Source organism: Antedon mediterranea, chromosome 2, assembly GCF_964355755.1.
Source record: "Antedon mediterranea chromosome 2, ecAntMedi1.1, whole genome shotgun sequence".
Lineage (NCBI taxonomy): Eukaryota > Metazoa > Echinodermata > Crinoidea > Comatulida > Antedonidae > Antedon > Antedon mediterranea.
In genome coordinates, this window is record NC_092671.1 from 16,905,686 (window position 1) to 16,924,107 (window position 18,422).

Below are 18,422 nucleotides of genomic sequence, written 5' to 3' on the forward strand. Positions count from 1 at the left end.
CTGCTTCAGACACAAAAGCATGGTAGTAATATTAAATTTTTAAATCAATCATCTTTCTTGCTATAGTCTCTATAAAGCTGCATATATGACGAAATTGATTATTAAGGCAAAAATGTGCATTTTAAAAATACAAAGCAGTGGTTTCATTTCTATGTTTAGAAAACATAAATCTTCACGCTTGGTTGAACGGCTCTAATCAATCATAAAAGTCATTCATTGATACGAATCTATTGGCAGACAAAAAGCTCTTAGCCAACCAATATGCCTTTTCACAAAGAAATATCCATGTGTAACAACCTTTACAAGGCACACACACTAGATAAAGTAGAAGCCTCATTAGGGACCCACAAAGTGTTCCCTTAATAGGGGTGTCCAAAATGTGGAGTTCAACTATATTGTTTAAAGTTGTTATCTCTTAAATTAAATGTATATATAAATAACAAAAAATAATTAAGTACTATTTATTACTATTTACACATTTCAATGATTTTTTAGCGATTATTTCACAACTAAAGATGTCTAAAATATTGATGTGATTTTCTATAGAATTCGTTAATATTGCAAGTCAAATAACGCACAAGTCTAACTTCATATGAAGCGCACTCTCGGGTATTCACAATGTTGTACATGTCGCACCATTGTAAATACCCTCGAGTGCGAGTGCGCTCCACTAACGCACTCCGACTTCTGCATTATTGGTATATTATCAGAATCACTGTGGTATCGATACATCGTTTCCATTTGAATCACTTTTGACTACTGTTTTTCCATGCTAGTCACGTTAATCGGTGAAAGTAAAATTGTTTCAACTTTCATCGATTACACAATGATTGAATGACATATTTCCAAAATTGCTTTACAAATTTGTACATAAATTATCAAAATGGACAAAATGAAAGCATGAATTTCTTTTTTTTTGGTCACAAGCTTCTAAAAGTTGTCTACAAATTTCTCACCTCTCGGTAGGCCTATTGCTGTCATGCATACCTTTAACAACAGCTTCCAAATTAAACATTTTAAATAACATATGCTGTTGATAATTAACTGTGCCACCCTCATACACCACGGCAAAGAATGTAAACTTGCGATGGTTTATGGTTAATTCAAATGTAGTGATGTCCGAGTATCCGGCCAAATCCTCGTGGAATATCCATGGTTCTGACCACGTTGAGCAGTCATCCTTGCTAAGACGAACAGACAGAAACTTACGTGTCATCCTGTGGGCGGGGTTTGACATTATCATCCAGTATGTAGGATTGACTGGGTTTGAGTTTGGTGCAGGAAAACGAACAAGACCAGCCTAATAAAAATACATAAAATAACAATAAATTCAGGATTGGATATTTATCGTATAAACTAAAAAAAATAATTAAAATGATTTAAGTACAGTATCTCTTAAATGAGGATACAAATTCAAATCTTGTACTCTCCCCAATTACAAGCCAAAAAAATTTAGTCCATGACATATAAGTCAAGTAATCTTTATTATGTTTTCAACAACTGGTATAAAAATATATATTAAAACCCCTCCTTTGAGAAACCCTTATTAAGGAGAGACACTTTCCCATGAAACAAATGGAAGGGAAGGAATTTGTTCCTTTAATAGGGGTTCTATTGTATGATGACTCATTTGCTACATGGATATCGCAATTTTTTGTACAATGATCAATGCAGATACATTGTGTACTGTATATGAAATGTGAATCTCTCATAAAGGGTACAGTACATGTGTGAAAACTATGCACAGTTCATACGAATCTGTATGCTATGTAGGGGAGAAAGATAAAATAAAACAGCTTGTGTCTTCTCGGGTTCCTAAGATTACTAAACTTACTGCACACCCTCCAGCAGATGCTCTATGCCACTTGTTCTTCTTCTTCTTATAGCCAGGCTCAAAGACTGACGTTAGTAAAGGTTTTGATAGTGTAACGCCAGCATCAAAGCTATATGCTTGAGACCTTGTGTGATCAGCATCAATCGTGCGACTGTTAATACACACAGCTCCATTATTCAATTCCACTGCCTGAAAATTATGAACAAGATTAGATATTTCTACTGTAGTTCATTGGCTAACAATTAAAATTAAAGATTTTGAGGCCTACACTTTATTACGTAACTAAATGCTTTAGCAAAGGTATGCCTATATACATATAAAAATACTGTAGGCCTACACATAGTTTCATTATTGAACTAACCCCATTGCCTTAAGCTCTGTCTACACTATCAAACTAGTTTGAAAAAAAGAGTGTGATGTGTCTAAATATGGTAATGATGACATCATAGTGTCCACATTTGGGCACATCACATTTTTTGTCACATACTGTGAAGTTTTGATATAATAGTGTAGACAGAGCATAATAATCATAAAACAGAGAACATAAGCCTTCATTACTAAGTTTCATTATTAAACTTTATTGCCTAACAATTCTAACACCCGTATTCTTAAACCGGACTTTAGTTGTAGTTCGAGCTAAAACCTTAAAAATGACGTCATTTTAATTCATAAACCGAACTTCAACTAAATCGCCGACTAATTCAGGCCAACCTCGACTAAATCGGGACGGATTTTGGTCGATTTTTTTAGTCCTGGAGGGGGCAGGCTAAATGGTCGACTAAATGGTTTTTAAACAATGTTTATGAAAAACGTAACAGTCATTGAGTTTTTATATTGGCCAGATATTGAAGAATGAAATAACTATCTTTATATTAGCTTAATTAAATATACATTGGTATAAGTTATAATAATGAAAATCATCTTTATTTACAACCGTATACAAATTACATTATTTTCTTTGCGCAAGTCCTACGTCACGCCATTGCGACAATGGCAGATGAGGAAATTAACCACGCGATGGAATGTTTAGGGGGCCTAGCGCTTTCTTGTCACACTATGAAGTGCGTGGTTCGTCGCGATCATACTTTGGCTGCTCCTCAAATACTCTCTTGTCATTGGCCAATGTATAGCCTTTGTTACCCAGACGTGTGCAACTCGACTAAAAGCTTGACTTCATTAAGTCGAACTGCAAAATTTGACTACTTTGTTTATGAATCGGTCTTGAAGTAATAACTCAAACTCCTTTTTTAAGTCGAACTAAAGTCCGGTTTAAGAATACGGGCGTAATACTTTTAATAGGTACGCCTGCATACATGGTTAATTATTTTACATGGTTAGGAATAAGTAAGTAATGTAAGCTTACGCAAATCTTAATTATTATTTAACTTTACTGTCTACAAACCGCCTGGAAACTGCCTGGACAGAACACTCATTAAGGTCTTCTTGTCAAGGCAGGTAGTGGGGTATGTGAAACAAGCAGCCCTAGTATTTAATTCACTGCGCTGTGTAGAAATTATGTAAATAACATTTTGTAAAGCCATGCAAAAGGAGATATACTTTATATATCATCCAAGACAACAAAATATGACAAAGCTATTAAAAAAACTGATAACAGCTTTTTAATATTTTTGTTAGATTCAAGAAGCTAGTAGTTTACAGTACCAAAATAGAAATTCGGAACAATCCCTCCTTGAGACACCCCTATTAAGGGAACATCCCTATTAAGACGTTGGGTCCCGAAAGTGTCCCTTTAAAAGAGCTTATATGATTGTGATTACCTGGACTTCATTTGGCTGGATTGGGATTCCCTGCTGATCTTCCGTGTAAGGGGTTGATCCACCAGCGTGCCAGGAAACACCGCCGTCATCACTGTAGAATATATTGCAGTAGTTGGTACAGTTTCTACAGAGATGAGGATATTCTCCTGAAATGTAGTTTTAAATTAAATAATGTTTAAAACACAAAGCAACATATGCAAATCTTTTTAATATAAATTGAATGTGGATTTATTTTAATTAATATGCATTAAGTAAATTTAATCATGTATTGAGCACAAATAAATGCATTTTCAAAAGCATTGTTGTTATCTCTGAATGTCATTGTAAATATAATTATAAGCAGTAGCTCCAGGTAATGAATCTATAGCTTGTTGTAATTTGCATGCCTTTCAATCCAAAGATACAAGGTGTACTCCTGGCCCAGCGCCAGGGTTCACTTCTGGCCTAGTGCCATGTTTCAATCCTTACCTGGAATTGGCAAGTTACTTTGGATATGTATGAAATAAAAATTAAGAAAATCAAAAATTAAAAACAGTACTTACTGCTATATCTATCTACTTGAAAATAATTGCCTGGTACTATAATGCGACCACAGCTTAACTGTATAGAATGACCAGGCCCTGATAAAAAGGAAAAGAATCAAATAAAAAAGTGCATAAATCAAATGACTTCAGCACAATATACTTATTAGTATAATATTCGTTCTTCTATAGCGCTTATTGCACAATGTTCTAAGCGCTTCACATTATTACCCCTGTCATTTTTTGGGATCAAGAGCGTATGGAAACATACTCCAATAATGCAGCTAGTAATCGGTGCGAAGACAATAGACAGATTCAGGAATCTGGGGTATAATCTAAATCAAAAATTTCACACAAAAATGGTCCATGTAGACAAAGTACATTTTAGCTGGTTGCTAAATTGTATACGAAAGTGGGACTCCTGTATAGTGTACAAATAATGCATGAGTGCATTAGTGGAGATACGGCGCACTCGAGGGTATTTACAATTGCACAAATAATGCATGAGTGCATTAGTGGAGATACGGCGCACTCGAGGGTATTTACAAATAATGCATGAGTGCATTAGTAGAGATACGGCGCACTCGAGGGTATTTACAATTGCACAAATAATGCATGAGTGCATTAGTAGAGATACGGCGCACTCGAGGGTATTTACAATTGCACAAATAATGCATGACTGCATTAGTAGAGATACGGCGCACTCGAGGGTATTTACAAATAATGCATGAGTGCATTAGTAGAGATACGGCGCACTCGAGGGTATTTACAATTGCACAAATAATGCATGAGTGCATTAGTAGAGATACGGCGCACTCGAGGGTATTTACAAATAATACATGAGTGCATTAGTAGAGATACGGCGCACTCGAGGGTATTTACAATTGCACAACATTGTATTGTACTCCAGTGCATGATAGTGAAAAATTAAAGACAGGGCTGCAAATTAAGGGGTATTTGGTCGCATTTGCGACCTAATTTTTCTGTTTGCGACTAAAGCAACAGAATAGGTCGCGCATAGCGCGACAAGATCGTCTGCTTGTGCGAGTTGTTTCAAATTGAAGTCAGGTGTGTTTTCCCTATTTAACTGTGTTGTAATTTAATCTCTCTCTACTCTTACGGAAGGCTCAGGAGTTTCCACTAGTCACCGCCGCCGCAAAGGAGTCAGGTTCATTCAAGCGTACAAAGCCCCTAAACATTTTACACTCGTTGTGATTGGAAGTTCGTCCATTTATTGTATGCTGCCTTACCCAATCACACAAAAGGACACCAAATACACAGCACAGTGTGACGCGCGGGCGACACAAACCTCGTGGAAAAATCACCTCCGTTTTAAAGAAGGAATATAAAAAAACAATTGTACCGCCGTACACAGAAGTTAGCCAGGGCGGGCGCGGCAGATACTAAGGATTGTCGCCGCGCAGCCATCAGCATTTTTTAGGCAGTATAATGGTTCATGATTACTAAATAATGTAATTAATGATATATATAATAATATCTATTCATTATATAGATTAAACAGCAGTATTGTTTATCAGTAGATTTAATACTTTATTCCAGATTCTGATTATCGAAAATTATATATCAGAGAAAATACCGCAGCTTTTCCTACGAAGTAGCTTCGTAGATAAAACAGGCTACGTTGTTGGCTTTGTAGGTTACATTGTTTGGCTTCGTTAGTAACCTCAATAAACAACCTCACGATGTTCTATAGTAAGTAAGGTGTGAAAACTATTATTTAATGTGTTAATTTTGACTGGCGGAGGAGGACCAATTTGTACATTACTAAGAAATATATAATATAATATTTTTTATTCGTAAATGTTTCATTCGTGTGTGTTTTTTTACTCTCAACAACGGTGAATATAAATTTCCTACAATGTATACGAGACACGATCCAACACAATGAACTATGCCAACTAATAAAAATAATATAGCGAACGTCCAGTCGATCCAAAAACATGCAAACAAAAAGATCGTAAACAATTCATTCTAAATATAGTATCAGAACGTTCAATCGGTCGCTCAAAAAGACTGCCGACAGAAGATCGTAATTAATACAGACCTAGTTTTTTGGTCACATGTCATGAAACGCGATACTCTGTTTTACCACGTGGCTACAAAACAGAGTACCTGAATTTTGCGTCACATGAAACGTAATACAGCTCTATAAACTGTTCCCACGATTCGCACGTTTTTCCCCTCCAAATTCTGGTCGGGCCTTTTATCGTAATAATAATTTACAAAGGCCTATGTTAAATCTTAACATGGAATATATATTTATTTTGCATATATTTTGTTTGCGTCCTAGCCAAGGTGTTGTTGTTTTTATAATTCGCTAAACCAAGGTAGGATTGAATGGCCGGATTGAATCATGTAGGCCGCCGAAACTCTCTCTGCGTGAGTTGAGGGCCTTGGGCCCGATGTCGTCTCGTCGGCGGATGTCCTGCCAAATTAGGACAACCGATGTGTAGGGCGGCTACAAAAATTAACGTCTTCTACTAGGATTTTAATTAGCCAACAAATACATGTTTGTTTCCATTATTCATGCTCCTAAAGGCGATGACATTGGTGTATCGACGCGTAGATATTATCATAAACAATACATCGTAGGCAACGAACAATACTTTGTAAATTGCAGGATACGTTTAGAGAACAATGACCTACGGTCTATTTACGCGTAGGCTACGAAAGGTTACGCGTATATACTGTACAAAGCAGTAATTTCTTTCCGTACCGTAAAAAGAATAAATCTTGCGTGAATATAAGTGGCGCATCAGGACCAGTGCCTAAAATGTGCATAACCCAATTTATGTGCTCAGAAATCGATTGAAACAACATATAATTACTTAAAAATCCCCACCCCCCCAAGCGCCGGGGGGGGGGGGGGGGCTTTTATTTTTATACCTCCTCCCCCCCCCCCCCAACTAAACTAAAAACGGATCTGCGCGGATGGGGTTTGAGGGAAGGGGGTTGTTGTCGATGAAAAGGTGCTACTAAAAAAATTGGTGGTGCTACCAAAAATTATTATGAGCCATCATACAAATTTGATAGTGCTACCAAGTAAAAAAGTTAATTTGCAGCCCTGAAAGAGCACACACGTGACTTATTTCAGCACGTCTGATTGGTTTACATCCTTGTTGAATGTTATAAAAATGAATAAATATCATAGGTGATGATTTTAAATAACATTCTTTACCTGGAACAAATAAGGTTGGAAATGGCTCTAATCTAGCTATTGTGCTGTGTGTTATAGACACTGGATCAGTCCAGGATAGACCTAAATCATAACTCTGTAAAAGTAAAAACAATTAATTATTATATTGAACGACTTATATAAATAATGGTATTCAATATGGTATTCTAACTACATACATCAGATAGTTGTTTCCCTTCGAACTCCAGCATCTGCCAAGAGTCACTATTAGGAAATTACACAACTATGACTAAATCGCAACACATACCATTTTAATTATCATTCATGCGTGCATACAAAATGCATACCATTCATTGTTAGTGATAAACTTAAAATGACAGTATTATTCTTGTTGGAATAAATCATCATTTCACATGCCTTTTACTACAGACAAATGTTATATTTATCCCTTGTCTAAACTATACAATACAAAAGTTAAGTATCCACCACAGGATATCATTACACACTGTAACTTTTTACTTAATTGTTACTTAATTAATATATATATTATTATTGTATGTTGTGAATACTATTAGCATTTTGCAAAGCACGCTCGTTGAGTTTGGGCACTCTTTGTGTTCATAATCAGTGTATCATGTCCCGCATACCTGGCTCAGCCTATATATTGTGCCAGTTCTGCAGTACATTTCATTTCGAAACCTGAGCTGCACTGACGAGATCTAATAAGATTGAACCAGTACTGTCTGCAGATTGGATATTATACAAATAATGAATGTTTATGAGTGTAATGGTACAAATAATGGCATGAGGTGAATGATGAAAGGTTATATCAACGAGGCAACGCCGAGTTGATATAACTTTTCATCATTCACCAAATGCCTTTATTTTTACCATTACACGAATATAAAACATTCATTATTTGTTTTATATAACATATAAATAGATTCCTGTCATTTGAATCAAAAAAAGGTAGCCCTAGTCAACAAGAGGCCTACATTTCATTCACAATTGATTAAAACAGTAACATTTGGTTTTTAATATTATATTAAATGTTATATTTATATGGATTTTATAAACACTCCTACTTTAGTGTTAATTATGACAACAAACAACCAAACAATCCTAAAACGCCTAGGCTAGGCCTAGCCTAATACTAACAGGCCTAGCTAGGCTAGACCTATGAAATTAGTACATATATATCTCCAAATCGTAAACCAAAATCTGCTGCTGTTGCATATCTCGCGGTGGTGTTTACAAACAACAGAGGCAGGACAACAGGTGGCGCTGTTGTATTTCACAGTAATTTTTATATACTAGATTTTTTTTCATCCGCGAAACATTTTTTTTTTCGTACACAAAAATGTTTAAAAAAGTACTATTAAACGATTGTTTAATAGTGCATACTATTGCACGCCATGTGACCCACAATCGTCCAATCAAATGACAGGAATTTATTTAGGTGTTATATAATATTGTATATATATTGCTTATATATACTGTAAATTGTGGCCTTGAGGAAAAAAATATAAATTAGTATCTTGAATCAAATTAAACATCTGACAAAATGTTCAGATCAGTATATAAAATACTAAATAAACAATCATGAGTGATAATGAATTTTCCTTACTTACCTTAACTACATATACATCAGATAGCTGTTTCCCTTGAAACTCAAGCATCTGCCGAAAGTCCATATCAGTAGGAAAGGTACTGAACACAACTAGTATAACATCACGTTGTTTATCTACTACCGGGCTTGGATTCATAGTCCTGACGAAGGTATAAACAAAAGAATTATTTCAATCAATTGAAGACAGTAAAATCCCTGAAAACATGACTGTACTACACAACATTTAAATAAAGTGTTATTGAATGTCGCTCTAGCATAACATGACATTGTTTATCTACTACAGGGCTTGGATTCACAGACCTGACAAAGGTATAAAGAAAACAATTCAATCAATTATTAAAGGCACTAAATCCTTGAAAACATACGACTGTACTATACACAACATTAATAAAGTGTTATTGAATGTCGCTCTAGCATAACATGACATTGCTTATCTACTACATGGCTTGGATTCACAGACCTGACAAAGGTATAAAGAAAAGAATTCAATCAATTATTAAAGGCAAAAAATACCTGAAAACATATGGCTGTACTACAACATTGATAAATTATTATCAAATCATCTACATTCATATTCTATTGTATTGGTTTATTGATCAGGTGCTGTTTTAATGTTGATTTAATGTTTGTTACACAAATTAGATTATTGTGTGTTTAATATAAATAATTTACACAACTGTACACTACAAAATCAACTCTAATATTTGGAACATACAGTATTAATCATTATTGAGCACTAACTCGCAGTACAATTATCTACTGATAGTAAAGCCTCTGGCTAGCAAACATATCGCAGATGCAAAAATGGTGTACTTGTATATGCTAAAATAGAAGGCTATTTTAGCTATCTAATCCCCCTATCCAGCTAATTTGAAAATATTATGAAAGATCCTACACATACATTACTGTTGCAATTTTAATAGATCTGGCATTAGACTAGGACCCACAAAAACCAATCTATGTACAGGAAGTCGTTTGTTGTAAATAAAATATGTACAATTCTAATGGTTGACAATAAATCTTATTTTGAATTTTAATTGTTTCAATAGTATTTTACAGGGCCTATGGCGTTTCTGCAATCTGAATTTTTTAATAGTTAACAGTATTTTAACATAGGCCTATAAATAGTATTTTAACATTACCTTTTGCAATTTGATGTATTTTTCTTTGTTGTCTTATCTATATATAAATTTACGTAAGGGCAAAATTCGGTAAATCTCGGTTTATTTCTAGAATTTCTACTCGATGGTTGGTTCATACTTTCGGTACTGATTTTAACCATCTGATGTAACCCTGTTTACTAATTAAATTGAGTTAGGTAATTAGTTATTGACGATTAAAACGAATTTAGGTTCAACGATTTGCCCCAAATAGGGGTGTTTTCCGATCGTGGTATACACTGTCTAATGGATGTCCATCTTGAAAAATACCCGCCACAAAAATACGAGGAGGCTTCGCATTTTCCTATCTCCTCCTACGATAATTGTTTTTAATAGCTGAAAACTGGTTGAACAGCTAGAGTACAGCATCATAATGTTGAAGACAGGCCGATTTTCTTAAAAAAATACTATTTTGATAGATTTAATATACGATTATACAAATGTATTGATTTGCGATGAATGGAACATTCCAATCTCTGTTTCACAAGTGTCTATTCCCTCAGGCGTCGTAAAGGCAAGTACAGTACTGTATACTCGAAATTCGATCCATTTTTGTTTTCAATCTGTGCTGCAGAGGTTGGATATAATTCAACAAAGTATTACTTCGCAATGTTTTACTGTGTTTAGTGGTATATTATTTGTAAAACATGAAAGCAATTAATATTTCGTTACTAAATGGATAAAGAATATATTTTAACATTGTTCCTCTTTGCACCCATCCTCTTCCCCATCCCTCAACCCTAATGTTACATACAAAACACAAATTAAGTTTGTTTAAATTTGACTTAAACAATTGGTCTTATTTGTGATAAGTTTCTCTTTCGGAAGTAATAGGGTGCTGATTTTAGTTGAGTACATAAATCACAGTGTCTATTTATTCGTTCCTGTACACGACATGTATTATTGTCCTGCGGTACGTACATTTGAAATCGCCAGTTTTTTAACGCTGAAATTATTATGTATTCGAGAACCATCTGTGGGCACGACCTAGATGGTACGCGAGCGAAGCGAGCGTACCATCTAGTTGTCTTAATTATGTCAAGAAAAACAAATTTCCATTTTAAAGTGGACCAATAAAATTTCTTGAATTTGAATAATTACTGGTGTACTGGTGCATCTTATCCCCTGCCATAATGGACAGATGAATGAGCACTGTTTGGTGTAAGTTTGAAAAGAAGGGAAGATAGAAGATTGTTGTATGTGTCTTTGAGATGGTTATAGTATAAAGTGCAATATAAAAAATACAAATACATTACATTCCATTTTATATCCAGGGCTATTGAATTTGGATGTTGAAACTTACCTGACATATGGCAGAGAGGCAATTACCTGAAACCTCTCCCATTCCACCTCTAATCCTTGACGAATTCCTCGTCTTAAAACAAGTTTCATTCGGCCATAATCTTGGCTACCTTCTAATCTTGCCTCGCAGAAAACAAAAAATATATCTCGGTGGTAAACTATTGCTGGTATTCTAATAAAAAATAAAGAAAATTTGAGTTTATTTACACTTAATAAAAAGTAAGCTTTGTGGTTGAAACGGCTGCTTATTAAACCCAAAGCAACATGGTTAAAATTTTAGCTAATTTATCAAGATTCAGTATCTCTCATAGCTGTTACGGAGCTTTGAATTTGCGACGACCGACAACTAACCTAGGTCAGGTCAATTGATTGTCGTCAGTCAATGCCTGGACCTAGCTAGCAGAAACTATCAAATCTGCATCGAGGTGAGGAGCCAGGACACACGTCTCAATATTTCTGCATGCGCACAATGAACTAACATGACGTAGTTTGGTCATCGGTCATACTGTAGCTAAGCTCCCTATTAATACAGCCTCTACTCATACAAAAAAAGAAAGTATGCGGTCGTTTTTCAAGTTTACTTGCTGTTGGACTTTTTTTTAAACTGTCTATACATACAAAATAACATTTACAAGTTGGTCTTTCCTATTTACACAGATTTCTTATCTCTTAAAACATATTCTACTTCTCTGTCTCGGTTTTACTTTACTATTGTAAAGTATAGACACATATCTTATCAATCACGCATCACATACTGTAATATACTAGTATAATATATATTCCATTTAAAATGTTATTTATTATTGTACAATTCTTTAAAAAATCATTCCTTACCTTGCCTTAAATAATGTGAAGGAAGGTGAATCATATATAGATTGCGTATAAATAACTGAAAATATAAATTATTAAATCATTTAATCACACTGTACATTATATCAGGAAGTTGTTACTCCCTGATTATATTATGCATACTTTGATATTATACTAATATCTAATAATAAAAGCCTCACAAGCATAGTATTCATACAATCACCACCTTAGATTTACATTGTATTGTTCTAATCAAATGTCAACAATGTTTTAAATATAATTATTAGCCTGTCTCAATTGTTAAGACTGTATAAAGCAGGCTTGGAGAATTTGAACCCTGTGATTATTTTAAATTCACAATTACAATATATTGTACTTTTATTATATACTGTATGTTTTTAAAATTAATTTACACATTCAGTATATTCATTAAGGCATATTCATACAATACACCATGCTTAATTGTAATGATCAATAAAGTGTTCTTTTACAGTAGTAAAGCATAAAGAAATATAAGCATCTTTTATTTTAGCTTCTAGATTTTTTTATTATTTACAATTTACATTTCCTGTGAATGTTCTCATACTCATTGCAGCTGTGTAATTCTGATTATCAAATATTGACATAAAAAATGTGAATATGGCAGCGAATATTAATTCTTCTTTTTTAAAAATTTTATTTATTTGTTGGAGTGGCACGCCTAACATGGCAACAGAAGCTGTTGGACTCTTTTGCCACTTCTTGGCGCAATCAATCTGTTGTTGTTGTCTGTTTATGTTTGCCAAAATTAATAAAATGAAATTAATATTATAATTATTCTTCACTGCAACCAAAGATTTTTTTTTTCTCTTTTGTTGGGGTCACTCACATTTATTCATTCTGTTAATGTTATACGGTACCTTATACAAAAATATATATATTATACATACATTTTTGTAAAAATATAAAAAGAATAAAATTCAATGTAACCAAAGGTAATAATAAAAAGAGAGAGAAAAAAACCAATAAGCAGTGAAAAGAAATGGAAACAGGTGGCAAGCATCCCTACACTACACCCCCAACTACCTTTAAAGGCATCATAATATTGAAAAATCACATAATTACCTCCGCCAAGGAGGTTATGTTTTCACCCCTGTATGTTTGTGTGTTTGTGTGTCTGTGAACAGCCTGGAGGCCACAGTTTTTATCCGATTCTCACCAAATTTGGCCACAATGATCTATGCCCCAAAAGCTCGGACGAGTTCGAATTTGAGGGGAAAAGGTCATAGGTCAAGGTCACAACTAACAAAAAACTATTTTACTGCCTAGAGACTACAGTTTTTATCCGATTCTCACCAAACTTAGCCACAATGATCAATGACTCATCATATAATTGTGGTTACATTTTGAAGGATCAGGGTTAAAGATCAAGACCCACAAAAAAAAAAAATAATTTAAAAAAAAACCTCAGCGGGACTTGAACCAGGGATCTCAACTGTAAGAGGCTGGATACATAACCATTACACCAAACTCTCATCCACTACTTTGTAGTGTGCAGTTAGCCTATTTACACTTAGAACTAATAAAAAGTGTAAAAAAAACAAAAAAACATTTTCAAGGGGAATTTTATGTAGGGGAATTTTACAGTAGGCGGAGGTTTGTACTCTCTGAGTACCCTCTAGTTTATCCCATATGTACATACTGTACATGGAAAAAAAATGTGATTTTCATATTAATAGAATAATTGCGAACTTGGCCTTTGAAACACAATCTATAAAACAGGTGTGGCTGTGCTGAATCACATTATAATGTTTGTTAAAGACGTTTTTATTATAAACATTTTGTTCTTTATTTTTTATTTCATGGCAATACAAAGCATCAATAATAGGTTGAATATAACATAAACAAGTTTTTAAATATGCATTAACTGGGTACAAGGCTGTGTACTTACTACTACAAGGTAATATGTTTTGAATCATAATTTAATGTACAGTACTAAGTAAGAAGCTTACCTTTAGATGGTGTCTGCCAACCTTTATTTAGATCTAATGAATGCATTGTAAAATTATCAAATAAAGGATTCACTTTAAGCGTGCTATTTACATCAGCAAAAGGTGTTGAACATTTCTCTGCAATAAAGTAAAAAAAAATAAACAAATGTGACATATAATATTCTGTAATATAGCAACATTAATTCACCTTGTAACATTAACAATAATCAAAGACAGATCGTGTTTGCATTAGTTTGTGTTTTGATTACCTGTACATAAACATCTTGTGCCTACATTTAAATCTAATATTTTAACATTTCTTCTAGAAAGACGTATATGAACCTGTTATTGAAATCAACTTCATAGTGAATCATCATCATCATCATCTATATTTAACGCTACTAAATATTTTGCATTATGTGTTCACATTTGGCACACTGATGTTTATAGATGGGCCGCACACGATAGGCTATGTCACTTTCCTGAATTTTAAGGAAACACTAAAAAAAGGCAAAAAATAGCAGTAATTTGACGTCTCAGCGACCATGTTATGTCACAAACGACGCAACCTCCTCCATTGTGTAAAATTTAAATGAATAAACTTAACAATTCATGTTTCCGCACAATGTGTTTCATTCGATTTGTGTCCAATTTTTTATTTTATCCCTATGTATCAAAAAATAATTAATACACCACTAAAAACACCCAAAATAATATAGTTTGGCATTTTATACTTTGTTATGTGTTTGCATGCATCATCTAATTCACACAGCACAATTTTTCTTTAGCGTCTTTTATTTTCATAAAATCTGAAGTGAACAGTCAAAAGTAAAGTAAGTCTAAAGTTCCATATCCACTATTGCTTTAATGTTTTAGCCTACATATATTTTAAAGTGAAGGGATAGTGTATAACAGATCAATGGCCGTAAATACAGTAGTTCCGAATTTTATTCGTGATAATTTGTTTTTATTTTAATAATTTACTTTAATCAGAGTGCGCTTTTATACTTGCCCATGCAAAGTATATAACCACATATTAAGGCAGAAGAAGAAGACAGTGTGGAGCACGGGTTACTGCTAGTTTATTATAATTATATTTTTCAGTTTTTATCTTTTTTTTAGAACTTTCTTTTTGTATTGTATACATATACAGTAAATTGCAAAAAAAAAAAGGTAAAAACACACTTTTTGTTTTTTCAACCCATGGAGAAATGTCTCCATGCTCACCCGAAGGGTTATTTAACAGATAGGGGTTGGCTGTAGTGTTAAAACATATATTCTATTCTACTCATTTGGTTATATAATAAGGAAAGTGTCTCCTTTATAGAGTATACAGTACAAAAGGTTCTAATGTAACATATTTCAAAATAGATCATTAATTGAAATAAAAAAATCTTGTATGACGTATTGATCATTAATTTGTACATGAATTTGAAACTGTTTCATTAACCAGCGAACAGTAGCTAGTTTTGAAACTCTAAATTATACATGGATTCTTCAAAAGTAAACTTCATTATCTTTGGAATGACTTTGGTAACATATGCAAGTTGTGGACATATTAGTTTTTAATGAGTTAATATTCTGAATAGACTGACTGCTAATATATACAATTACATTATACTGTAATACTGAAATCAAGTAGACTGTAATGATTAAGAGTTCTATTAGTTGTGAAGCAATATAAACCAGCCTAAATCAATATCTTAATGTACACAAAAGTAAACGAACCCATTGAAATAAGGCCTCTTTAAGTAAACAATACCAAGTGGAAACATGTACATGTATTTGGTTAATTTCCAGATTCATAAACCCATCTGAGATGGAAGAAATGTTTAGTAATACAGCACTAAAATTACATATAAATATACAGTCAACTCGTTTTACTTTATTTACCTATGACTGTGTTACCTACTACAGTAGTCATATCGCTAAATTCGCGGATTATTCTACCATTTGTAGGTCTAATCAATGATGACAGTGATGATTCTAATTATCGCAACCAAGTTAAACGAGTTGTAGACTGGTGTAACAAAAACAATCTGTTCTTGAATGTATCTAAGACCAAAGAAATGGTTGTAGACTTCCGAAAATCACTTAATGTTGTGGGTGTACCACAAACTGATTTTAAGTTAGTTTGTGGTACACCGCATAGTTCTGTAAGAATTAATTAATAATAATACTTTGATCGTCGACATTGATGTTTTGTCATACAAACCTTCATCACACAACATATAAACAGACATTACTTTTTTTTACTTTACTCATTATGTTGTGTGTACTTTATTAAATATATTATTTCATATATCATTCATAATGAGTGGGTTTTGGTTTGAGTCTGTATTTAAAAGCAAAATTAGTTTTGTTCATTCTTCTTGTTGCCAAAAAGTTTGATAAAAATACACTTTTAATAATTAAATGTGATTTTAAATACTGTACTTACCCTGTAAAACGCCTAAAACAGGACGGTTATTAAATGTATTCCTCAGCGTATCCCCAAATTGACGAATCTTATTATTGGAATAACGCATCATGAATGGAACCTTATTGCCTAGGTCAAACTGTAAGTAACTAAACATCATGAAGAAAGAAAACGATGACAAAAACATGAGGAGAACAAACATGTGATGTAGAAAAGTTGTAGTGTCTTTCCGCATCTTGAAAACTTGATGTTGCATGTAACAAGTTGAACTTTCCGCAGCATTACAGTTAGCCTGTGAAATCGATTTAAATTGCGTATAATTTAGTGTGTCCAATGCCTTTCTATTGGCTACAACCATAAAAAACATCATTTATTCTATTGTCTCAGCATAGAGTTTGAGAACTAGACTGTCACTGTGTGTTACGATAATAACTTCTCCAGTAATGACCGCAATAAATCCTTAACTTTTAATATATATATATATGTATTCCGAGTGTAAAACCCTAAATTTACCGTACCTTTCTTTAGTTACTGTAGACTTAGAAATATACGACGGCACTAAACGTATCAAAATAACATTGTGGGGAATTTTGTACAAAATGTTGGGTTTACATTATGGCCGTCATAACCTACCTAGCGTACTAGCAAGCAAGGAGAGGCCTCTACCTAGGCCTACACCAAAGATAATAAAGGGAGAAGATACAGTACAACAGTTCCGTTGGCGGTGTAAACCACATCCGGGTTACTATTTGCCTACGCCTGAAGGTGGCACATTTCTTTTTCGCTAGAAGAAGTGCGCCACCTTCAGGCGTGGGTAAGGTAAAACTTTTATTGTAAATATCTATAAAAATGCAAACGATGATTATTTATCAAAATGATTATCAAAATATTAATATCGAGAACACATCAGATCATCACGATCCATCGAAACGTGGGATTAGACGGGAACCATATCTAGAGCCCGCCGTCGTTCGGCTGCTGGATTCTTACGCATCCATGAAAGCACGTCCGCGTTTCCTATCCTTCTATGTATAACAGCGCGTACTGTTGATTCTTTACCTATTTATATTCTTTGCCTTCTACACCTATTATTAATAAGCTATTGACTGCCACCTTACCTATATTGTTGTAGTAACTAGTAGGGTGGGTAGGTAAACTATATATCTACTAGCTAGCTAGGCCTATTACTATTATTAGGCCTAGCGCATATAGAGACATCGTTTATTTGCGCTATATAAATCTATCTAGCCTCTAGGCCTATTATTATTATTATTAGCTAGTACGTTGCCTAGGCAGTGCTAATGCACCTTCGCACCACAATCTGTCTAGCTTACCAAATTTAAAAACATTCACATGGTGGTGGCGAGTAACTAATGCCCTGTTTTAGGTGCGCAAGTGTAGTAGCGCCGCCTGGGGTAGGTAGGCCCAGCTAGACCTAGTAAAGTAGACTAGAACTTAGCACTATACAGCTAATTGTCATTTATGATTTATTTAATATTTGTTTTACCTAATTTATACTACTAGGAAGAGCCTTTCCCTTCTTCTCTCTCCGTCGTGTGTACCCCTTCTTCCTTCTTCTCAACTTCTTCCCACATACTCGACTCTACTCTCTCAGCTTGAGGGCGCTCTGCTACTCGACTCGGTTTTTTCCTCCTTAAACAGGTATATAAACTATACCAAACTGGCGAGTAAATCATGTTTTACTTTTAAAACCTCGCAACGTCTGGTTGAAAAGGCTACTCGGACCAATAATTTCTATTAGCCTAGGGGTTATTGCGATTTGGACGTTTCTGATTGACTGTAGCCATGGACTATATTGATTAACACTGTTCTGATTGGTT

The 18,422-nt window shown here is 34.1% G+C and overlaps 1 protein-coding gene across 1 annotated transcript; it reads right to left on the reverse strand.

Annotated features, from left to right (window-relative positions):
• Positions 1-691: 691 nt before the first annotated feature.
• Positions 692-18,174, reverse strand: LOC140040597 (sialidase-3-like). Its single transcript, XM_072086649.1, has 11 exons — positions 18,089-18,174; positions 16,603-16,873; positions 14,184-14,300; positions 12,217-12,271; positions 11,384-11,554; positions 8,922-9,060; positions 7,333-7,426; positions 4,155-4,232; positions 3,613-3,758; positions 1,835-2,023; positions 692-1,300 (listed from the first exon to the last, which is right to left on the reverse strand). Exons 2-11 carry the CDS (start codon positions 16,835-16,837, stop codon positions 953-955), a joined length of 1,572 nt encoding a protein of 523 aa, XP_071942750.1. The 5' UTR covers positions 16,838-16,873; positions 18,089-18,174; the 3' UTR covers positions 692-952.
• Positions 18,175-18,422: the final 248 nt, after the last annotated feature.

Excerpts from the sequence above, each read along its gene's own strand:
- LOC140040597 (XM_072086649.1), bottom strand. The coding sequence starts at position 16,837 with ATGCAACATCAAGTTTTCAAGATGCGGAAAGACACTACAACTTTTCTA. Across the intron at positions 11,555-12,216 it reads TTCACATTATTTAAGGCAAG|AATACCAGCAATAGTTTACC; the intron begins GTAAGGAATGAT and ends ATTTTTTATTAG. Across the intron at positions 2,024-3,612 it reads TCCAGCCAAATGAAGTCCAG|GCAGTGGAATTGAATAATGG; the intron begins GTAATCACAATC and ends CATAATTTTCAG.